At 49.7% G+C, this 23782-nt stretch overlaps 3 protein-coding genes across 6 annotated transcripts in view; 2 read left to right on the forward strand and 1 right to left on the reverse strand.

The window, feature by feature from the left end:
• Positions 1-6: 6 nt before the first annotated feature.
• On the forward strand, positions 7-7327 carry LOC114138039 (glutamate dehydrogenase, mitochondrial). Its single transcript, XM_028007058.1, has 13 exons — positions 7-489; positions 992-1072; positions 1150-1205; positions 2465-2528; positions 2632-2726; positions 2803-2982; positions 3059-3196; positions 3267-3404; positions 5306-5386; positions 5457-5580; positions 5652-5743; positions 6188-6250; positions 6360-7327. Exons 1-13 carry the CDS (start codon positions 96-98, stop codon positions 6477-6479), a joined length of 1626 nt encoding a protein of 541 aa, XP_027862859.1. The 5' UTR covers positions 7-95; the 3' UTR covers positions 6480-7327.
• Positions 7328-9309: 1982 nt separating this feature from the next.
• Positions 9310-19970, forward strand: nfkb2 (nuclear factor of kappa light polypeptide gene enhancer in B-cells 2 (p49/p100)). 2 transcript variants are annotated; one of them, XM_028007036.1, is made up of 24 exons: positions 9310-9459; positions 10204-10271; positions 11173-11215; positions 11290-11365; positions 11793-11833; positions 13161-13259; positions 13344-13495; positions 13574-13686; positions 13795-13953; positions 14021-14125; positions 14203-14291; positions 15981-16119; positions 16191-16322; positions 16537-16722; positions 16796-16937; positions 17006-17120; positions 17328-17535; positions 17605-17774; positions 17850-17952; positions 18035-18198; positions 18266-18344; positions 18411-18580; positions 18659-18770; positions 19520-19970. In XM_028007036.1, the coding sequence occupies exons 2-24, from the start codon at positions 10255-10257 to the stop codon at positions 19591-19593; spliced, it is 2688 nt and encodes an 895-aa protein (XP_027862837.1). In that variant the 5' UTR covers positions 9310-9459; positions 10204-10254; the 3' UTR covers positions 19594-19970. The 2 variants fall into 2 exon arrangements, with proteins under 2 accessions (XP_027862837.1, XP_027862838.1); XM_028007037.1 differs by having other exon boundaries at positions 11293-11365.
• A 625-nt stretch (positions 19971-20595) lies between these two features.
• psda (pleckstrin and Sec7 domain containing a) overlaps positions 20596-23782 on the reverse strand; it is a 41691-nt gene continuing 38504 nt past the window's right edge. For all 3 annotated transcript variants that reach the window (XM_028006985.1, XM_028006984.1, XM_028006983.1), the window contains 4 exons: positions 23513-23670; positions 22948-23092; positions 22737-22880; positions 20596-22270 (listed from right to left, as the gene is read on the reverse strand). In XM_028006985.1, the coding sequence (XP_027862786.1) occupies positions 21953-22270; positions 22737-22880; positions 22948-23092; positions 23513-23670 (765 nt within the window). In that variant the 3' untranslated portion in view covers positions 20596-21952. The remainder of the gene's footprint in view (positions 22271-22736; positions 22881-22947; positions 23093-23512; positions 23671-23782) is intronic.

The raw sequence follows: 23782 nt of genomic DNA on the forward strand, positions 1-23782 counted from the left end.
GCGGCGGGAAGGAGGAGCCGCCGCCGCCGCCGGGACAGACTCTCCGGTTCGGCGGCTCCATTTCCTGGACCTCCTTCCACCAGCTCACCCGCAAAATGTACCGCAACCTAGGAGAACTGCTGACCCGGGGAGCGGGTGGTCTCCTGGCCTCCGCCGCCGACTCGGCGCTGCCGGCGTCCGCCTCGCTGCTGCGGCGCCGCGGCTACAGCCAGGCCGCGGACCGGGGCGACGACCCCAACTTTTTCACCATGGTGGAGGGCTTCTTCGACCGCGGAGCCGCGATCGTGGAGGACAAGCTGGTGGAGGACCTGAGGACCCGGGAAACCCCGGAGCAGAAGCGGAAGAGAGTCAGCGGGATCCTGCGGATCATCAAGCCGTGTAACCACGTCCTGAGCGTCTGCTTCCCGATCCGGAGGGACAGCGGCGAGTGGGAGGTGATCGAGGGCTACCGGGCTCAGCACAGCCAGCACCGGACGCCCTGCAAGGGAGGTGAGAGCCGAACCCAACCGGACCGAACCGAGTCAGCATGTAGAGCAGACACAGCAGAGTCCAGCCGGTACCTGCTGCAGGAGGAGGAAATATAAATATTAATAATAATAATAATAATGATGATAAATAATCCCTGCTTCTGGTTAAATTCATCCCGAAAAATTCAGATTTGTTTTAAATATGGACATAATTCTGTATGATCGGGTTTATTGTTATTGTTACACGTTTAATTATTTTACGGTCAAAATGAAAAAAAACAGGAAGGACCAGCAGAACCACTGGGTCCGGTCCAGTCTGGCCTGGTTCTGGTTCTGAGTCCTGTGTATTAAAACCCAAACAGACCAATCAGAACCAGTACCTGGATGCTGGTACCGTTCAGCCTAAAGGTACGGGTCAGCCGGGACAGAGTCCAGAACCAGCAGGTCAAAGGTCACACAGGAGGGATGGAAATGTCTCAGTCTGGTTCTGGATCCAGTAGAACCCGGTTCTGGTTCTGTTTCAGGGATCCGGTACAGCACCGAGGTGTCGGTGGACGAGGTCAAGGCTCTCGCCTCCCTGATGACCTACAAGTGCGCCATCGTGGGTCGGTACCACACACACACACACACACACGCAGACCGGACCTGAACCGGGCCTAACCAGAACCGCCTGCTGTTCCAGATGTTCCGTTTGGTGGAGCCAAAGCTGGAGTGAAGATCAACACCAAGAACTACACGGTGAGCAGGTCCAAGCGACAAAACCGAGTTCTGACAGAACCGGGCCGGTACCGTTCATGTTCTGGTGTTTTTCAATCAAACGGACGTTACAGACCGCAGTCTGGGTCGGTTCTGGACCGGAAACAGAACCAGGCTATGATTATTAATTAATTTGTATCAGTTTTTATGTTTTAATAACCAAAACATCCAGAAGTTTTTACTCAATTTAAACTTAAATATTAAAGAAAGTGAAATAAATGTTCAATCGAGTCCAAAACGAACAGAACCAGAAACAAAGAACAAAGAGGAAACGCCTGGACTCGGTTCGGTCACCTGGACGGGTCGCCAGTCCATCGCAGGGCAACACAGAGACAGACAGGACAAACCACACACACACACACACACACACACCTAGGGAGAATTTAGAGACCAACTGACCTGACAGTCGTGTTTCTGGACTGGGAGGAACCCGGAGAACCGGACAGAACCACCATGAACAGGGAGAACATGGAGAAAGACCCGGGCCAGGAATCGAACCCAAAACCTTCAAAGCAACAGTGCGACCCACTGCACCACTGTGCAGCCCGTTATTATCATTATTATTAAATGAAGTCTCGTTGGGTCAGAAGGTGAAACAGAACCGACCTGGAGGTTCTGAACTGGTTCTGGACTCCAGCTCAGTTGTACCAGCTGTAGTCGGATGGAGAATCTTTCTTCAGAACCAGAACAGAACCGGACCGCCCACAAGCTAAACAAAGGCGTGTCTGGATCAGAACGGCCCGGTTCTGGTCCAGTCCAACCGGTTCCACTGTGGAGACGCTGAATAAACCCACCGGACCGGTTCAGTGGATCAGACACACAGCCGGGGGCGCCGCAGCAGAGCTGAGTCAGATATTAAAATCGATTGATCGATCGATCAGTGATCGATAGAGACTGAAAGAACAAAAAACCCAAAACTGAACAAGAAACATTTAATTTAAAAACATTTTTAGTTTCATATTCTGGAAAATAATCTATTAATCACCTTTGATTCCACTTATGAATCAGTTAATCAATAATTGATCCACAGATCAAATGGAATCATGTTACTGCATTTAAAGGGAATTTAATTATTTATCAAATAAAAATCTGCAGAATGAGCCAATTTTTGATTAGCTTAATCGTTGCTAAATGATGAGGTGTTAGTTACAGACCAACAGGATGTCTTAATCAGGGTTCTGGACGGGTTCATCTGGACCAGAACCATTCAGAACTTCCTCTGGTCCAATCTGTGTTTCCAGGACACTGAGCTGGAGAAAATCACCAGGCGGTTCACCATCGAGCTCGCCAAGAAGGGATTCATCGGTGAGGAAACAAACTTCCTGTTCATAAGCCCCGCCCACCTCACAGCCAGGGCCTGTGGTTCTGTTGGACCCGGCTGGTTCTGACCCTCAGTGTGGTTCTACAGGGCCCGGAATCGACGTTCCGGCTCCGGACATGAGCACTGGGGAGCGGGAGATGTCGTGGATCGCCGATACCTTTGCCACGACCACGGGACACAACGTGAGTCTGAGCCGGAACCAACTGGCCCATCTGACCCGACCCTGGTTCTGGTTCTGACCCATCTGATCCTCCTCAGGACATCAACGCCCACGCCTGCGTGACGGGGAAGCCCATCAGCCAGGGCGGGATCCACGGCCGGATCTCGGCGACGGGCCGCGGTGTTTTCCACGGCATCGAGAACTTCATCAACGACGCGTCCTTCATGAACCGGGTCGGGCTGGCGCCGGGCGTCCGGGACAAGACCTTCGTCATCCAGGTACGGCCGGTGCCGCCCGGCCCGGTAGGGTCCGGCGTCTCCGCTCCGAACCGACCGGCTGCTCCTCTGATCGCAGGGCTTCGGTAACGTGGGGCTCCACAGCATGCGCTACCTGCACCGCTTCGGCGCCAGGTGTGTGGGCGTGGCCGAGATGGACGGCATCATCTGGAACCCGCGCGGCATCGACCCCAAGCAGCTGGAGGACTACAAGCTGGTGGGTCGGCGCCCCCCGTGGGCCGCGCTCCGGTCCAGAACCGCGCCCTAACTCTGCTCCCTGTCTCCAGGCCAACGGGACCATCGTGGGGTTCCCGGACTCCACGCCGTACGAAGGCAGCCTGCTAGAGGCCGACTGCGACATCCTGATCCCCGCCGCCAGCGAGAAGCAGCTGACGCGGCGCAACGCGCACCGCGTCAAGGCCAAGGTACCGGCAGAACCGGGCCACAGGTCGACCGGGTTCTGGTCCATCTGGACTCTGTAACTGGCAGGTTTCCTGTTTTCAAAGGGAAATGATGTTTTTCATAAATCACTTTATTAAAACATAAAGAAATAAACAAATCCTGTTTGTAAAGTTACACTGTAAAAACTGAACAGCAATATTTGGGTTTATTTAGCACAGGGGTGTCAAACTCAATTTCACCAAGGGCCACTTCAGCATATTGGCCACCCTCAACGGGCCACATTGACGGTATAAATCAGGAATGAACAAGTGCAGTCCTCCAGACTGCAACTTTTAGATGTGTCCCTGCTAAAACATACCCCAGACAAAAAGTTGACTTCCCTCATTAGCAGCAACTCAGTTCTGTAGAGGCCTGTGAATGAGTCAATGATCCAGGTGTGTTAGAGAAAGAACGAGTCTAAAGTTGCAGAGTGATAGGTCTGGAAAACTAGACTTGGGCAACCCTAGCATAAATGTATGAAAATACAATGTTAACAATAAATTAAACAACACCTCATATTGTTAAATAACTGATTTTATGTGGTCAAGTTTTAAATATTACATTTGAGTTTGCATGGATGTAAAATTCCAATATTTTTAAACTAAGCAGTTTAAAAATATGCTCAGTATTTTTAAACTGCTCAGCTAAACTTCGCTCTTTAGCTCGTTAGCTTGTCGATGTTTCAGTTTTATTCGCTGGGAAAATTAATCTTTGTCTGCTTTAAAGATAAGCAGACAAAGAATAAAAACAAGTTTTGATATTAACTCTCAACTTCATTCACAAAACTTTTTCGTTATTTATTACACAACGAACATGTATTTCACATAAGAACAAAACAATGAGGTGATGCTGCCTGTCCTTGAACACAAAGCTGATCCTCTTCACCCTGTCACCAACTCACACATCCTCATTGTGTTGTGTTGTGTAAATAAACAAAACACAAGCAAAATCAATAAACTATATACATATTCCAGTATACTGAGTTTTGGTTTTACATTAATTCTATTTAAATTTAGTTTGTTCGTGCTTACCAATGTTTTCTGGCCGGATGTCTGGCACCGTTTTCCCCTGGTCAGTTCGTCGATGTTCGTTCTTGCGCTGAGGAAATCCGCAAAACGGCGTGTAGGTTTTCGTCAGTAATGCGCGATCTGGTCTTGGTCTTGTTTAAATTCATTTTTGAAAACATCTGTTCGCTCAGATAGGTGCCTCCAAACATGGACAAAACACGAGCTGCGTGGAGTCGAATCTGCGGCATCAAATCAGGGGGCAGTAGACGGTAAAAATCCTCGATTGAAACATCACGGGACTTCGCTCTTTAGCTTGTTAGCTTGTCGATGTTTCAGTTTTATTCGCTGGGAAAATTAATAATCAGCTTGAGGTGACTCTGCTGCACTCTAGTGGCGAGAAGCCGTAATGTTGGCTGGTAACAATCGGAAGGCATTATGGGAGATGTAGTTTGTAGTCAATTCGTGCTCAAAACCTATTTTAAGTCAATTAATGGGGCTGTAAAACGGTGGTGGGGGCGAGGGCCACATAAAATGACATAGCGGGCCACATGTGGCCCGCGGGCCTTGAGTTTGACACATGTGATTTAGCAGGAGAAAAACATGGGAGTTCATGTTTTCACAATGTCATTCATTCATTCATAAATGAGTTCATACGATCAGATTTTCTTATAAATGAATGGTTTTAAAACGACCGGCTGGCTTTGGACCGGGCCTGGTTCTGGTTAGTCAGCGGTTCACTGGAGGTTCTGTTGGAGTTCTGATAAACCCGTCTGACGCTGGAGATCAGCTGTTCCTCTGGGTCAGATCCAAATGTTTTCCTGACAAATATAGTGCCTGGTTTCTCTGGTTCTGACCCGGTTTCTCTCTGGTTCTGACAGATCATTGCAGAAGGAGCCAACGGGCCGACCACGCCTGAGGCGGATCGGATCTTCCTGGAGAGAGACATTCTGGTGATCCCGGTCAGTGGGGGCTTCTGGTTCTGTTCTGGTTCTGTTCTGGTTCTGGTCTGAGTTGCGGTGTCGTACCCAGGACATGTACCTGAACGCGGGGGGCGTCACCGTCTCGTACTTTGAGTGGCTGAAGAACCTGAACCATGTGAGCTACGGCCGGCTCACCTTCAAGTACGAGAGGGATTCGAACTACCACCTGCTGAGTCAGCGCCGCGCTCTTCATCATCACCATCGTCATGGTGGTTCTGGTTCTGACCGACCCGTTTCTCCTCAGTGTCCGTCCAGGAGAGTCTGGAGAGGAAATTTGGGAAACTGAACGGCTCCATTCCAGTCGTTCCCACATCGGAGTTCCAGGCCCGGATCTCCGTAAGTATTTACACCCCGTATAAAGTATTTACACCCCATATGAAGTATTTACACCCCGTATAAAGTATTTACACCCCATATGAAGTATTTACGCCCCGCATAAAGTATTTACGCCCCGTATACAGTATTTACACCCCACATAAAGTATTTACACCCCACATAAAGTATTCCCCCCCCACCGTATGAAGTGTGTCGGCTCTAAACACACCAGCAGTCTCTCGGTCAGCTGCAGTGAACGGTTCAGGTCTCAGCAGCGCCACACACAGGAACCTGGTGGTACAGCACAGAGTCCCTCCCCCATACAGGAACAGCTTTACCACAGCCAATCAGAGGGGAGCCTCGCCCCTAACCGCCTCTGATTGGCTGAGACCTGGACCTCAGGGAGAGACAAACATCTTCGTCGTCCTCCTCTTCCTCAGTGCTGACCTTCCTGTTCTGCTGCAGGGAGCATCTGAGAAGGACATCGTCCACTCGGGCCTGGCCTACACCATGGAGCGCTCTGCCAGGGTGACACACACACACACACACACACACACAATATGAGCAGCTGCATCATTTGAGTCGCAGTGCCCCCTGGTGGCTGGAGCTTTTATTCTGAAAGTCTTGTTTCCTGCAGCAAATCATGCAGACGGCCAGCCGGTACCAGCTGGGTCTGGACCTGCGGACGGCGGCGTACGTCAACGCCATCGAGAAGATCTTCAAGGTGTACCGTGATTCTGGGCTCATCTTCACATAAGGTTCTGGTTCCGGTTCCGGTTCCAGACGCTACCCGCCTCCCTTGGCGCTCCTGCTGCTTCATCGCTCCTCTTCCTCACAGCCCACTGGACCGCAGAGCCACCGCGCACTGAGGCCTTCAGACGGATCAGAACCATGTGGACCGGGCCGGATCAAGGAACGCCCTGACTCCGACTACAGGTTGTTCTGATGGACAGAACCAGGAAGTTCCTTCCAAAATAAAAGCCCCCTGGCAGAATGAAAGTTCTGCTGCAGTCAGATGGACTGGGTCAGAACCACTGACTGGTTCTACTGGACCTCCACATGGTTCTGGTCCCATGTTTTCATACACCTCGTTTACGTTTCTGTTACTTTATCAACCCGGTTAAAGGTTCTGGTTCTGGTCGGGTTCTTGACTCCAGATGGTTTTCTTTCCTCCAATTTAAATTCTGCTGCTTAGATTCAACAAACCGACCCAAAACTCTCAGGCCCAGTTCTGGTACCAATATCAAATCCAAAACCTCTTGAACCTTTCCAGTAGAGGACAGAACCCAACCAGAACCAGAACCGGGTTCCCAGCTGTCTGATCATGAATGTGTTTTGACCAAAGATCGCCCTGAAAAGCTGCAACAAAATATTTAACAATTTAACATAAAACTAGATTTTATTTTCAGAATCGTCTGAAAACAGATTTATTTTTGTTTTGTAGAAATAATCAACTTTACCAAAGTGACTTTGCACATTTCCCAGGGCCAGCCCAAGCCTTTTTGGGGCCCTGAGCAGATCTTCTCTTGGGGCCCCAGACCAACATGTCAACACCCAAACGTCATCATTTCTAGGCTACATGGAGCCTTTAGCATCATTTATAACTGGCTGTCATCATACTGTTATTATTATGGATGTTGCTTTTTAACGTAGGGCTGCCCAGTGGAGCAGTTGGTAGAGCTGTTGCCTTGCAGCAAGAAGGTTCTGGGTTCGATTCCCGGCCAGGGGTCTTTCTGCATGTTCTCCCTGTGCCTGGTGGGTTCTGTCCGGTTCTCCAGCTTCCTCACACAGTCCAGAAACATGACAGTCAGGTTAATTGGTCTCTAAATTCTCCGGTGTGTGTGTGTGTGTGTCTCTGTGTTGGCCGGCGACAGACTGGTGACCTGTCCAGGTGACCCCGCCTCTCGCCCAGAACGTAGCTGGAGAGGCAGCAGCTCCTCCTGACCTCCTGACCCCATTAGGGACAAGGTGTTAGAAAATGGATGGATGGACTTTTAACGTCTAAAAATCAACATTATAATTAGCATTTTGAAAAGACGAGTGGTGCTTAATTGTGGGATATTAATAAGTAATATTCAAACAACGTCTTTAGTTTTTTGAATAGATGTGTAAAATGTGATTAAACTGTTACAAAATAAAACCAAATTACGTTCACATCTTTCATAGACAAATTAAAAAGTTCTATAAAATAATAAAAATGTACAATTCTGAAATAAATAAGAGTGAAATCCACATAACAGCAGTTGAATATGACCTTAATTGCACATGCCTCTGAGTCTTAAATTTAGTGTATAAAATGTTTGTAAAATGAAATTAAATGAATGGAGAATTATGAAATAACTGAACTTCTGTTCATTACTTCTATATTCATATTTTAATCAGCTTTGTGTTATTGAAGATATTTAATTTGATTGTAAACAACCTAAACAAATAAAATCTTTTAAGATTTAAAATGACTGTAGCTGGTAAAGGTCAGGTAATAACACAATCTGCTGCAAATCTGTAAAATTATTCATCTATTAAATTCAGGTCCTCTGTGGACGGAAAGTCTTTTTATCTTTCTGATCCGGATCTTAAGTTCCGTTCATTTCTTCTGTTTCTGAACGTTCAGTTTCTCTGTAATAATCTATGCAGACGCAGGTGGCGCCCCCTGTCGGCGCCTTGTGAAAGCTTGGGGCAGTCTGTTTATGCTGCGTGAAAAATGATTATTTTTCTGATCTGCCTGCTTTAACTGAAGCTGCTCTTCCGTCTTCAGGGGTTGGTTTAGCTTTTTGTGAGAACAGGAAGTTAAATACAGCACAAATAAACCTCTTCCGGTTGCTTTCTCTCATTTTGTTACGTAACTATAGCCTTTGAAAGTCTGCGACGTGTTTAAACTGAAGCAATCAGGATTTTTCTCAGAATAAAATAAGCTTTAAATGCATTAATTTTGTTTGTTCGTTTTAATTAAAATCTTTGGAGCACTGTCTTTAAACGTGAAGAGTTTAATTTGAATTACTGCAGAAAAGTATAAAAATCTATTTGTTTTCTACTGATTTACCATAAATCCCGTTGTGATGCTTATTTTGATCGTTTTCTCCACTGGCCGTTTCTTCGGGGGCGGGACTTAACCTTATGTTCCCACCAATTAAAAGTCCGTGTTCCTGCCGAGGCTCCGGAATTCCCCTGCAGATTCGGGGATTTCCGACTCCACTGACAGCCTGAGGTCACCATGACAACGGCTCTGAGCTGCGTCAAGCAGGAGCAAACGAGTGGGACAGGCACTTCCGATCCTGTTTGTTGTTTCAAAATAAAATCAGTAAAAATGGCCGAACTTCAGGAAATTACTTTACTGTTTGAGTCCCTGAAGGACAGCGGTGTCCAGAACGAGTCCTGCAGGTCCTCTGTCGTCCATGTGTCTCCGGTCCAACTCAGCAGAACCAACAGAACGGTTCTTCAGCAAAATTCTGGAGAACCGGAGGCCCGGCAGAGGAGCAAACCCATCCCCGGGAACCATAGCAGGAGGTGGGACAGTGTCCCTGGAGGACAGCAGGGGGACACCAGCTGTCCTACACCTGCTACTCAAACGAGCAACAGACCAGAAGCTGCGCAGAAACACAAACACATCGCAGGTTTGATTTTGAAAATTCCGAACCGGAAGTCCCCCGTCCTCCTCGTGCGCCAGTTTGACGCTTCTGGGTTCAGTTCGGGAGTTTTTGCGAACAGAAGCGGACAGTCAGAGCGAAGAAAGAAACCAGGTAAAAACTCACATTTCTTACTGCTAAACGGTTCTAACGGAACCAACTGGGTTCTAACTGGGCCAAAACAGTCCGGACGGGTTTAAATTGGAGTCTAAATCTGAGCTAAAACGCGAGGCCAGGCTCAAAATCCGTTGAATCCACCTTCAAAGTTCGGTAGTTATCCGAACCGAAGCTGAAGTTAAAGTATCCTGGTTCGGATGAAAGAAGCCCGGTTCTACTGGCGCCAAACCCGTTTAAACGGGGTCAGCTAATGTTTACTGGTTTAAGCTGGGTTTCAGTAATCCTGGTTCCGTTCTCAAGAGGTTCTGGGAAAATGACGAAATCACATCGATTAATGATCGATTTTAATTTTACATGGCTTCGTGATTTGATGTCTGTGACAGTTCTTCCGTAAAATAATTTAAAATAATTCAGGTTTTTATCATAAATATGCTGATATTTTCCGGATGTTTTTATTGTGGAATGCTTTTACTTTGAAATCTGGGAGTAAAAGGAAGTACTGAACCAGCAGAAGGTTCTCCATGACCCGGTTGAGCTGTAGAACCTGCCTGGCCTTTGGGATGGTGGTTCTGGTTCAAGTGTGGTCCAGGTTCTGATTGGTTCTGGCTCCAGGCTGGACCAGGAGGTTCTAGAGGTTCTGGACCTGCTGAGCAGCTGATGGTCCTATCGGGTTCAGAGGAGGTTCTGGGCCGGTGGTGATCCGATCTCCTGACTCTCATCATGTCTGTTTGTGTTCTGCAGGAAAAACCCGGCAGGAGGAAGATCCGGTCCTCCTCTTCCTCACCTCCAGACATGGCCGGAGCGCTCAGGTACGTCTTCATCACAACAACCTGGGTCAGAACCTCCAGAACCCCCCCGGGTACTGCTGGTCCTACAGCAACACTGGACTGAGCATGCTCAGTAGAGCGCCATGTGACCAACCTGAGGTCAGCTTCATGACTGCCGTTTGGTCCAGAACCAGAACCGGGTCACCAGAGGTTGCGGCATGCTGCCGAGGCGTTGCCACGGCAACGGGTTTCACAGAAACCTTCAGTAAAATCTCCCGCCGTGGATTCCTGCCGACTTCCCCCTTCGGGTTTCTGTCCTCCCGTTGCGCTCTGATTGGCCGGCGCCACGCTGGGGGCCGTCCCGGCGCTGGGGAACCGGGCCTTGGGTCGGTTCTGACTCACAGGCAGCCGGGTTTTTCTCTGAGAGACAGTCAAAGGAAGTCAAAAAAACCACCAGACAGGAAGTAGATGAACACAGAACGCCGGGTCTGCTTCTGACTGCTGGAGGTTCTGGTTCTGGTTCTGGTTTTGGCTGCAGGCTGGTGTCTCCTCTTCCTCGCTATGTTCCTTCATCATCATCAGGCCTGGAGGTTCTGTCCCCCTGGTTCTGGTTCTCATAATGGTTTTGGCTCTTCCTGCTTGCCTCTCTGGTTGCCATAGCAGCAGTGTGACATCATCAGCAGGCTGGAAGCCCCGCCCCTTTCTGCTGTGGGATTCTGGGGGTTTTCCTGTAGTCGGCTTCCAGGAAGTGACTGAAACAGGCGGGGGAGGGGGAGCCTCTGTTTGTTAGCTTTTATTTGGATCTGAGGCGGTTCTGCTGGGTCGACCCAGAACACACACACACACACACACACGAACGCACACACTCACTCACTCACTCACTCACTCACTCACTCACTCGGTGTCTCACTAATGTGGATCTGTTTTTGTGCTCCTGCTGCAGGATGACTGAACCTCAGTTCGTGAGCTACGGAGACGACAACATGGTGAGTTCCTGTCTGACATCCGGAGGTTCTGATCGGGTTCTGATGGTTCTGATCTGATGTCTCTTCTTCTGCAGCAGTTAGCAAACTTCCTCTCCTATGACTTCATTCCTCCGATGGAGATCAAGACGGAGCCGTACATACCTGAGACAGGTGAGCTGCTCCGGCTTTAGCCCCGCCCACTAAACATACTGCAGGCCCGGCAGACCAGAACAGAACCAACTGGACCGGGTCAGTGGAGTCGTGGCTTTCCACAGGGAGTAGCTCCCAGAACCCTTTATATCCCTCTCTCTCTGGTACCGGACCCACTGGCTGCTGGTACCAGATCTGCTCTCTGGTTCTGGTTCTATGTGGCAGGTCGTTCCGGGTCAGAACCACAGCCCCGGCACCCAGCATACTTTTCTAGAACCCTTCTCTAATACCTGGAACCCGCCGGTCCAACCCATTCCAGAACACGTCCCAGAACCTCCAGCGGTCCGGTGGCCGACCCAGAACCAGGGAGTCCAGAACCTTCTAGAGGAGCTTCAGGGAAACTGTTCGTCAGTCAGTGGTTCTGACCCGGTTCTGTTCTGTGTTGCAGCTCACGGTCCGTACATCCAGATCATTGAGGAACCCAAACAGGTGAGTCCGACCCGCAACAAGCAGAACCTGCTGGTCCTGGTTCTGTCTGAACTCAGACCTGTGGTCCGGTTCCAGAACCTTTTACAGCCTTTAGTCCAACAAAATAATTCTGACCCAGTTAATCAGAACCTCTGTAACGAAGACCAGAAACAGGAAGAAGAACCTTCAGGTTGTTTGACCTTTGACCCCTGAAGCTACGTTTAAGAGCTAACAACAAAACAATAAAAATTTTTGAAACAGAATCTGAACCTTGAGACTTTAGGATAAATTCATTAAATCATTAAAATAAAAACTTATTTTAATGCTGCAGATAATTAATTAAATTTATTTTTAGCGATTTCATTTAATGATTGTTTGGTTCCTGCAGCGCCGCCATGAAATGATTTGAGCTGTCAAACCAGAAACATGGAGGGGCGGGGCTAATGTGGATCTGTTTTTATTTTAATGATTTATTTACATATTTAATACATTTATTGTCCACTGATTAATTTAAACATAAACCTATTTATGTACATTTAATTAGTGATGTATTAATTTAATGAACTTTGTCTCTTTTGGCCCTCCATACAGAAGCTTTCTGGAAATATAATGTTAAACTCATTATAGGTTTAAAATATGTTCTTAACACATTTGCCTTTTAAATTGTTTTATGTTTTTAGTTATGTTATTTAGGACTTAGTTATGTATTTATTTATTGAATTTTGTCCCTACTTGCCTTCCATACCTCAGGCTGTGTTTCTGGGGTTCCTCATGGCTGTTCGGCCCACACCTGTTTCTGTATTTCAGTCATGATGCTGACGACGTCATTATTTCTCTCTTGGACATCGTGACCGTCTAAAATAAAGAGTTCACAGATTATTTTTAGGTTTAGACACAAATATTCAGTTTATTTATCTGATAAAATATTATTTAGACTATGAAATCACAGATTAAGATTAAAATAATGAGAAACTTGGCCGCCTGGAGAGGACTTGTCTAAAACTACAGAGCAGGAAGTGATCAGATCTGTTCGTGTTTCCAGGATGTTTATGTTCAGATTTAATCAAATGTGTAAATAAATTATAAAGTTCTGCTGTTAGAACCTCAGACTGAAGCTGGAAAACTCTGGGGACAGAAAACCGTTCAGGTGGGAATTCCAGGGGAACAGGTGATTCCCCCTCCGGCCGTTAGCGTGTCACTTCCTGTTAGTCCAACAGTCATTTACTAACAGGAAGTGATGCAGGTCACATGACTCAGCCTGCAGCCCATGCTCAGTGGGGTTAGGTTGGGGCTGGTTCTGGTTTGGACCCGGTTCTGCTCTGACCCAGTTCTGGTTCTGCCGTTGCAGAGAGGGTTCCGGTTCCGTTACGAGTGCGAGGGCCCGTCCCACGGCGGGTTGCCGGGGGCGTCCAGCGAGAAGAACCGGCGGACTTACCCGACCGTGAAGGTGAGCAGCCAATCAGAACCAGTCTGTGCTCCTCTCCGGTTCTGGTTCCGGTTCTGTTGACGCCGGCGACGTTCTGGTCCACAGATCAACAACTACGTGGGCCACGCCCGGGTGGAGGTCCAGCTGGTGACCCACACCGACCCGGCCCGGGTCCACGCTCACAGCCTGGTGGGACGCCACTGCAACGAGAACGGGACCTGCAGCCTGGACATCGGACCCAGCGACCTGACCGCCTCGTCAGTACCAGAACCCAAACAGAACCACATCCTGCTACTAAGCGCTCACAGCTGCAGTGATGATGTCACTTCCTGCAGGTTCAGCAACCTGGGAATCCTCCATGTGACCAAGAAGGGCGTGGTCGAGGTTCTGACCCGACGGCTCCGAGACGAGAGGCGGAGACAGAAAGGAACTCACTGTTCGCTCACAGGTACACACACCTGGACACACACACACACACACACACACACACACACACACACCTGGACTGTCCCCAGGCTGACCTGAGGTCCTGGTCCCGGCCTGTTTGTCCCTGCAGACGGCGAGGAGTCGTCCATCTTGAAGGAGGCCAAGGAGCTGGGGAAAGTCATGGACCTGAACATCGTCCGTCTTCGCTTCACCGCCTTCCTGCAGGACAGCAACGGCGGATTCACCAGGGCGCTCAAACCCGTGGTGTCCAACCCCATCTACGACAGCAGTGAGCCTCACACACACACTCACACGGCGCCCCCTGCTGGCCACATTCTGACCCCTTTCCCCTGCAGAGTCTCCCAATGCATCCAACCTGAAGATCTCGCGCATGGACAAGACGTGCGGATCGGTGCTGGGAGGAGACGAGATCTTCCTGCTGTGTGACAAAGTCCAGAAAGGTGAGGGACGCTTCGTCTTCGGGTCGTTGGTCGACCAGTGACCCGTCTCTCTGAGGCTCACCTGTCCGTCTCCTCAGACGACATCGAGATCCGTTTCTATGAGGAAGACGAGGAAGGATGCTGGGAGGCCTTCGGGGACTTCTCTCCGACCGACGTCCACAAGCAGGTCAGAACTGGAGCTACGGAGCTACACGGGGCTCAAAAAACATTTCTGAAACTGGAAAACAGTTCAAACTATAAAATATTTGAAATTTTAAAAATTATGCACCTGAAAAAAAGACTGAAACTGAAAAATAATTTTGAAACACAAAAAAAATTGAACCTGAAGAAAAATTTAACAAAACAAATTTAAATTTAATCTGATAATTATATTGAAATAAAAAGGACCTTAAAAATTATTTGTAAACGAAAAACATTTTTCAAACTGAAAAATAATTTTTAAACAGTGAGAAATAGAAATGTTTAAAAACTTAACCTTAAAAAAATTGCTTATTTTTAGTTTTCAGTTTTATTCAGTTGAATTTTTTAAACAGCTTTATGGCCCCAGCAGAGCTCCGTACAGAACGAAGAGCTGATCAGTGTCACATGATCTCTGATCATTTCCTGGAAACGGACTCCTTCACTTCCTCCTCTCTGCTGACAGCACTAGACTCTTACTCTGAAAAGACTCTGTGAGCTTTACTTTGAAAGTCTTAGTTGAATCCTTTTCAACTAAGACCAGAGGAGAGAGAGGCTCTGGGCTCTGATTGGTCGGAAACCAGGAAGGAGAACCTGGTTGGGTCCAGAAGCTTCTGAATGTTTGACCGGGTCAGAACCAGAACCATCAGACTCTAAGCTGAAGGTTCTGGGGGGAAACCTGGAAAAACCCTGAAAGTTAAACTGGATAGTGGATCAGAACCACAACCGGGTCGGGTTCTGATCCACTTCCTGTGACCCTGATAAACAGAACCGGGTTTAACCCAGAACACCTGAGCTCCCTTCCTGGTTCATGTTGAAGGTTAAAGGTCACAGTGTATATTACCCACAATTCATAGCTGCATGTGACGTTTTGAGTTAAAAGGCGGATTTATGGAAATGTTTGGTTGTTTTTTCCGTCTTTATAGAAAATATCATGACAACAATAAAAAGTTTGATTTGATAAACTGAGCAGAAAAAAGAAGAAATAAAAAGAATAATCACAAACTGAGGAAAGAAAAACAAAACGTCACAAATAAAGAAATTTAAAATCTTAAATGAAAATATTAACATGATGGTAAAAAATTGGGCTTTTGTGAAAAGATTTAATTATTTCACTTTAAAAATGGAGGCCAGAGGATTAAATTGATCATAATTTAACTCTTCATCCCCTGTTAGACCAAATTTTATTATATTAAAGCTTAAAGATGGAATAGATTTATTGCATAATATCCACTTTTGAAAACTTTCTAAAAACATTCATGAAAAGTCACAATTTATTAATGACATTCATAGTTCATTTTAGTTTCATTAATCTTTTTATTTTTCTCATGTAACATCAGACATTTTTATTATTTTCTATATATTATATATGTTTGTCCTGAACTTGATCTTTGTTATTATTACCACTTTATACCAAACTAACTTTTAGCTGCATAAAACAGATTTATGGTAAAAATCACGTCAAATGGAAAAATGATAATTAAATATTAGAACATTTGAATCTGTATTTTGGAAATATGGCAAAATTCCCCCGATCCTGAACCTGATGTGACTTTGACTGAGTTCACATGTCACAGAGGCGCAGGGCGCGCTGGGACCGGGCCTTCACGTCAGACCAGAACCTGTAAAGGTCAGAGGTCAAACCGGCACGGTGACGCGCCTCACTTCCTGTCTGCAGTACGCCATCGTGTTCAAGACGCCGCCGTACCACAACGCCGAGATCGAGCGGCCGGTCACCGTCTTCCTGCAGCTCCGCCGCAAGAAGGCCGGCGACAGCAGCGACCCCAAGCAGTTCACCTACGTCCCGCGGGTCCAAGGTGAGTCCGGCCCGGTTACCATGGAGACCAGGCTCCGCCTCAGCGCTTCCGTGACGCCTGCTGTGTTTCAGACAAAGAGGAAGTCCAGAGGAAGAAGCAGAAGCCGCTGCCGCACTATGACTCCTGGAGAGGAGGGCGAGGGCGCGACGGAGGGCCCGGCGCCGGCGGCTTCGGATCAGGACCCGGAGGACCCGGAGGATCAGGTGCGGCCCAGAGAGACGGATCAGAACCAGACCCAGAATCAGAACACTTCAGGATTAATTTAATTCCCAGAGTGGGACAAACTCAGAGGAACCTTCCAGAACCCAAACAGGAAGGAAACAGAACCGTTTGGGATCCGAGTGTTGAGTGCTTGGACCTGGCGAGGTTCTGGTTCTGTTCTGGTTCTGGTGTCTCTAACGGCTCGTCTCTCTCCAGGTTTCCAGTTCTCCCAGATGAACGGAGGGCCAGGAGGCGGAGCTTTCTACACCGGAGCCTTCACAGGCTTCACCTCAGGGGGAGGAGCCCAGATGTCAGGCTCCGCCCCTCCGGCTTCAGGCTCCGCCCCTCAGCAGGTTGAGGGCCCGCCAGGCTCGGCTGTGCAGCAGCAGCTGCTTCGGATCGGTGAGTGTGCAGCACCAGAACGTTGCAGGTTCTGTTCCGTGGTTCTGGTTCTGACCCGGTCCGTGTCTCCCAGCCGCCTCCCTCAGCAGCCAGGTGTCGCAGAGCGCCCGGCAGACGGCCGCCGCCCTGCTGCAGTACTGCAGCACCGGAGACGCCCGCGTCCTGCTGGCGCTGCAGAGACACCTGTGTGGCATCCAGGATGCCAACGGAGACACGTGAGTCCCACCACACGTGTACCGGTTCTGGTCCGGACGGACCGGTCTAACTGGCAGTGTCCCACCAGGCCGCTGCACCTGGCCATCATTCACCAGCAGACGGCCGTCATCCAGCAGCTGATCCAGACGCTGCTGAGCAGCCAGCAGCACGCCGTGCTCAACACCTGCAACCACCTGCAGCAGGTAGTCTGCTACGCTAGGCTAGGCTAACTACTCTAGGCTAATCTAGGGCACCTATGTTATGCTAGGATAGCTAGGCTACACTTTCTATTCCAGCCACATTAGCTACACTAGTTACGTTCTGCTACCTATGCTAATCTAGCTATACTAGCTACTCAACTATGCCAGGCCTGGTGGCCAGCTGATGTCCTGACTCCGCCCACTCCTCAGACACCGCTCCACCTGGCGGTCATCACGCGGCAGCTGAAGGTAGCAGAGGTGCTGCTGCGGGCGGGGGCCGACCCCACCCTGGTGGACAAAGATGGCCGCAGCCCGCTTCACCTGGCTGCGCTGGCCGGAGACACGGCCACGCTGCGCCTCCTGCTGGCCCACCTGGGAGAGCGCCACGCACACCTGGTGAACACGCCAGACTACCACGGTGAGGGGCGGAGCCTGCGCTGACCCTGACTCGTCGGCGAGGAGCTGAGCTGTAGCTGTGTGTCCGCAGGTCTGCAGCCGCTTCACCTGGCCGTCAGGAGGGACGGCGAGCGCTGCCTCCGCCTGCTGGTAGAGGGCGGAGCCAAGATCAACGCCGCCGAGCTGAAGAGCGGGAACACGCCGCTGCACCTGGCCGTCAGAGAGAACCTGTTCAAAGTGGCCTGCACGCTCATCACTGAGGTAAGCAGCCGACAGGAAGGGGCGGGGCTCGTTTCCACCTGGGCTCCACCTGCTAACGCCGCGTCTGCTCTGCAGCTGAAGGCCGACGTCAACACCTGCACCTTCGGAGGAAACACGCCGCTGCACCTGGCGGCCAGCCTGGGCTTCCCCACGCTCTGCTCCATGCTGATCGCTGCAGGTGAGGGAACACCAGGTTCACCTGGAGGATCAGGTTCACCTGTCCAGCTGCACCAGGTGACCTGTGGGCTTCTTATTTTCAGGTGCCGATAAGAACATGGAGAACGACGAGCCGCTGTACTTCAGCTCGTCAGACGAGGAGGCGGAGCCGGACGAACCAGCCAGAGGAGACGACGAGCAGCCAATCATCAGCCGGAAGAGGCGGGCCAGAGGCCACACCCCCCTGGACCTGGCCACCTGTCAGAAGGTAAGAGCCGCAGCGCCGGCGGTGGGGCGGGGCTGTGGGCGTGTCTCACCTGCCGCTGTCCCTCCAGGTGAGGAACCTGCTGACCGCCAAGCGGAGCCCGAAGCCCAGTTGCCACGCTGACAAAAAGATCCGGACCGGCAGCGAAGGTCGGTGCCCCCACCTGTGCAGGTAACCTGTGTCATGTGACCCCGCCTAACGTTTGGCTGCCGCAGACGGTGAGCGGTCGGGATTGGACGAGGAGACACTGAGCCGGCTGGTGGCGGTGCTGAGCGTCGGCGACGTTCCCTGGATGAAGCTGGCCGAGAAGCTGGGCATGATGACGCTGACGCACCTGTACGAGGACAGCGACACGCCCTGCCAGCACCTGCTGCAGCACTACAAGGTACCCCACCCGGTCCTGACCCGGTTCTGACTGACCCGGTTCTGGCCCGTTCACCACCTGTGTGTCTCTGTGCTGCAGCTGGGTGGAGGTCCGGTTGAAGGCCTGGTGGAGGCACTGCAGGCTCTGGGTCTGACGGAGGGAGTCCGGCTGCTGAGGAACACGGAGCTGCGAGACGACAAGCACAGCTCAGGTAGGTCTGATGGGTCAGAACCCAAACAGAACCAGAACCAAACGGCACAGGATGATGTTCAGACTGAGTCCAGGTACTGACCTGTTGAGACCCAGACTGGTTCCGCTAAGGAGCGACCAGCTGCAGGGTTAGCATGGTGGAGTTAGCTGCAGGAGCTCCATATCCCATCGTCGTGTTAAACTACAGCGCTGACTGTGCTAACATTAGCACTACAAGCATTAGCTATCAGTTTAGTGCTAGAATGTTTAAAATTCAAAGTCAATAAAAGTCGGTTTGTCTCAGTGAAACATTACACCGATTATTGTTTTTAAGCTTTTCTTTCTGTCAATTCTGATCATTTTCTGCTTCCAGCCAATAGAAACATCAGAATTTCAAAATAAAAACACTATTTTTCTTTTTTAAAACTTTGATTAAAAATAAGTTTGAAACCTGCTGAAATGTTATTTTTAATTTAATCACATTTATTAGCTATACATTAGCATTGATAGCATTAGCATGCTTTGAAAATGAATTATTTCCATTTTCAGAACCAATAAAGGCTGCAGCAGCGTCCAGCAGAGGTTCAAAACTGTCAACAGCAATTAAACATAAATAAATTCTAGTTGTTAAAATGAACCAGAACCAGGTTTCTGAAACAGGAAGTGATGTCATCTTTAAAACCTGAGTCTTGCTGAGGCAGCGAGGTTCTTCTTGGAAAAATTGATCTGATCTGAGAAATGTCCCTTACTTCCTGTTCTTTGTCCAATCAGACGCCACGGTGGACAGCGGCTTCAGCAGCCAGCCAATGGAGGAGCAGCAGGAGGAGGAGATGACCAATCAATGAGCAGCAGTGGTGTCATCTGACCGCTGAGGAAGGATCAGCTGATGAAGACGAGTTTGTTCTGCTGCAGGAGACAGAAACGCTGCAGAACAGATCAACACCACTCCCTTCATCATCATCTTCATCCTGAGCTGATTCAGCAGAAACTGGAACTTTGACTTTTATTTATATTTTAATGTCCTTCGGCTTCATTCGTCTTCAAATCATAAAACTGAGACTAAAACTGGAATTTCCTGGTTTCTGTGGGGTGTTTGAATGCAGCACCGCACCTTGTTGACTCACCTGTCAGGTGTAGAAGACCAATGATGCCAAAATCATGTTTAATGTTGTAAAAATCGATAAAATGTTTCCTTTGAGAATAAATGCTGTTAAACTGTGGAGATTTAAAGGGGCGGCGCGTCTTTCAGGTTGGTAGGAAGGGAAGCTGAGCTGTCAGTATCTGACCCGCAGGAGGCGCTGTGGCTGGACATGGACAGGCTTGTCCAGCTGTGGACCGGTCCTCTTCAGAACCTCCAGGAGGGAAACGGGTTCGGGAAACATCAGAACTTCCCGTCCAGAGGACAGAAACGCTGAGCAGAGCTCCCCCTACTGGCCATGTCTCATAATTACACCAATCCTTTACTACAGGAGACAGAAATCAGCTGACCTTTGACCTCTGACGCTGTTCATGAAGAGGCGTTTGAGGTAATCTGGTCGTTTTTCTGACCTGGCTGAAGTTTATTATTTCTAAACTGGAATAATAAACTGGTTTTAGACCAGCTGATAATCAGATTTCTAATCCCATTTAGCCAGCAGAGTGTGCCTCGCTGTGAATAGAAGATCTCTGCAGGTAAAATCAGAGCAAAAGAATCAAAAATTTCTCCCGTTTCCAAAACAAGAAAAAAAAAATCAGAACCAACGTAAAAAAAAACTAAAATTAAGAATTTTTTATGTTGAAATTAAATGTTTCTAAATTAAAGGACCTTCCTGAACAGAACTGACTGGAATAAATACCAGACCCAGATGTTCGGTTCCGGTCCATGTTTTTATTTTGCTCAATGGATCGGGATCGAGACAGTAAGTGACGTCTGTACAGCACAGGCCGGTTCCGGTCCGATTCGACCTGGTTCCGACTCAGAACAAAGTGCGGCTGTATGGCTTCTTCCAGTTCTGAAGGTCCAACTTTATTTACAACAGATTTCTGAGGTCTGGTCAGGTCCGGTCCAGCTTATTTACACGGAACCAGAAATTGCAGAGTTCTGGTACTGAAGTGGTTCTGCTCGCTCTGGACCGACCAGAACCGGTCTAGGTCTTCATCTGCAGCCTGAGGAAGAGGACGGGTTGGTCCAACAGAACCAGAAAGTTCCAGACCGGCTCTGGTGGTACCTCTGTGACCCGGTTCTGGACACCACCTGGTGTCACTCGTCCTCAGGTTCTGATCCAGTCTGAATCCGAACAGAACCCAGTTTGGTTCTGATGGGTCAGAGGAGAAAAGAACCCAACTCTCGATGAAGAGTTTGGTTCTGATCCGGTTCCCTCTGCTGCCAGCTGGAGGCGGATCAGAACCGGTCCATTAACAGCAGAAAACTTTCATTCTGATGTTTTAACTTCTGGTTCTGATCGGGTTCTGAACCGGATCAGTTCTGTGAGCTTTCCTGATTTTTCTGCCTAAAACATCGAACCTTCTTCAGAAGAGAATGGTTCTGGTTCTGATCCAGTCCGAATGACTGTTACCCCCCAGTGGCAGCAGCAGAGAATTACAGCCTGGTTCTGACTGAAACTATGAAAACACACACACACACACACACACACAGAAAGAGAATCTGGTCAAATAAAAACAGGAGTGAGACATCTTCCAGCACAGAGGATCTTTGGTTCCTCAGTTCCTGAATTCAGGATTCAATTTAAATTCTGTGAATTAATTTCACATCTGGAACATTTTTACTCTGAGCCGGGTCCAGAGTCCAGAACCGGGTCCAGAACCAGAGGTTCTGCATCAGTTCGACTGATCTGCAGGTTAAATGGGAATCAGTTTTTTGTCCCTAACGGTTCTCCGTACTTCCTGTTTGTCTCCAGCAGAAACTGAAGGAAGGAGACATGAAGGTTCTGGTCCAACAGTTCTGGAGGTTCTGGTTCTGGTCGGTTGTTTCCTCTCAGATTCCATCTGAGACGATGCAACTATAATTTCCTATGATGGGTTGGTGACCCTGAACGCGCCGGTCTCAGCTTGCTGCCCTGAAATTACTAACAGGAAATAAAGCTTTTGTTGTGAAAGGCCGACGGCTGGAAGTGCTTCCTGGATGAATGTCTGTTTTCCCGCCGACCTTGAACGTCTCACAAGGGGGCAAAGTGCCTCAGCGTTTTGTCCGACGGCGCCTGAACATTACGCCACCTCCTCCTGCTTGCTGCTCTGCTTCTGAAGCTCCGCCCTCTGGCCGTTCTTTGGCCCCTCCCCCTCATTGGCGCAACTCTTCGTCACCGAGGATGAGGAGGAGGAGGGCGTGGCCTTCAGGCTGCGGGACGTCTTGGCGCCGCGGCTCTTGTCCCGGGTGCCGGCGGTGTCTTGGGGCAGCGAGGGGCTGGAGTGCGCCCTCTGCAGGCCGCCGTCGCCACACAGCCGCGCCTCGAAGGCGGCCAGGTCGGCGCCGCCGTCCGCCATCTTGGCCCGCAGCAGCATGGCGTACGTCCCGTACCGCGTCTTCTGCAGGAGAGAGGAGCAGAACTGGGTCAGGAGCGGGTTCTGGTTCTGGTGAAACAGCCTGGGACTGAATACTTCAGTACCGATCAGACTGGTTCTGATCAGAACCACCAGTCCAACCGGGTCACAGAAAGCATAATTTTCCCGACCCGGATCCTAGAATTAAACCACTACGGTTCTGGTTCTGATCGGACCTCTCGTCTCCTCCGTGCCCCGGCAGCTTGTTGCCATGGTAACCGGCTGCCGGTTCTGTCGGACCATCTGGCGCTCAGCAGAAGGTGTTTTTTCCTCTCTGGCCCGGTTCTGCCGACCCGTCCTAATCCAGCGTTCAGAACATTCAGGAGGTTCTGGTTGGATCCACCAGAACCATTTGGACCTGCTCAGAACCGTACCGACCCGGTGATTCTGCTGTTGGTCTCCAACCTGAGGAGTTCAGAACCAGAACCAGAACCAGAACCCGACAGCTCACCTCAAACTCCAGGTACTCCCTCCGCAGCTTCTGCTCCTCCAGCTCACGACCTTTGACCCTGCGGTCGGGCGTGGCGGCAGCGAGCTCCGTCAGCTCCGAGGAAACCGCCCGGAACCGGTTCTCATGGGCCTGGAGCTGCTCATCCTGGAGAGAGAGACACGGTGAGGACAGAACCAGAACTCGACGGGTTCCGGTCGGTTCCGGTCCCTACCTGGGTCAGCTTGGTGTTGGACCCGGGCAGCAGCGGGCGGCTGAAGCGTTTCTGGGAGCCGATAGCGGCCGGGAACGGAGGAGCAGAGAACATGGCCGCCACGGCGTTGATCCTGGTGATCCACAACTGCATCTGCTCGGCGCTCCTGGAGGACCATAGAAGAAGACGTCAGGGAGGAGATCACTGGACACTCAGAACACAGCGGCCATTTTATGTTCGATTTTAAAAAACTTTTTCTGCTGCTTAACACCATTAGCATTTAAGCTAGCTTTAGCTTCTGAGCTAATTTTCCCCGTTAAGCTGCTACGACCGATTAGCTCTGAACTCATCTCTAATTCTTTTTGTACTGAACATTTTCCCTCCTTCTGGTTTTTCAGGCTTTTGCTTTTATTATTCTGCCAATTTATTACATTTCGAAACGTCTTCTGCAGCTGATGTCAAATGCTTTCACTCCTAATGTCCCCTGATGTCCTCTATTGTCCCCTGATGTCCTCTATTGTCCCCTGATGTCCTCTATTGTCCCCTGATGTCTCTAGCGTCCCCGCTCCCATCATGTCCTCCTTACGGCGCCTGCAGCAGGAAGACCCTCCAGTCGGCCGTCCTCAGGTAGAAGACGTTGGGTCTCTTGCGGTAGTCGGCGGCCCTCATGGCCAGGGCGTGGTGGACGGACACGGCGTTCTTCACGTCGTCCTCCGTCGGCTCTCGCTCCGTCCGGTACTCGTCCTGCGAGGACACAAAGGCACTGTGACCCGACCCAAAACAGACGGGACGCGACCGGACATCTAGAAAGACCTCTGACCCGAACCGCTCCACTGATGAACCAATGAGATGCAGG

This window comes from Xiphophorus couchianus, chromosome 22 (genome assembly GCF_001444195.1).
Source record: "Xiphophorus couchianus chromosome 22, X_couchianus-1.0, whole genome shotgun sequence".
Taxonomy (NCBI): Eukaryota; Metazoa; Chordata; class Actinopteri; order Cyprinodontiformes; family Poeciliidae; genus Xiphophorus; species Xiphophorus couchianus.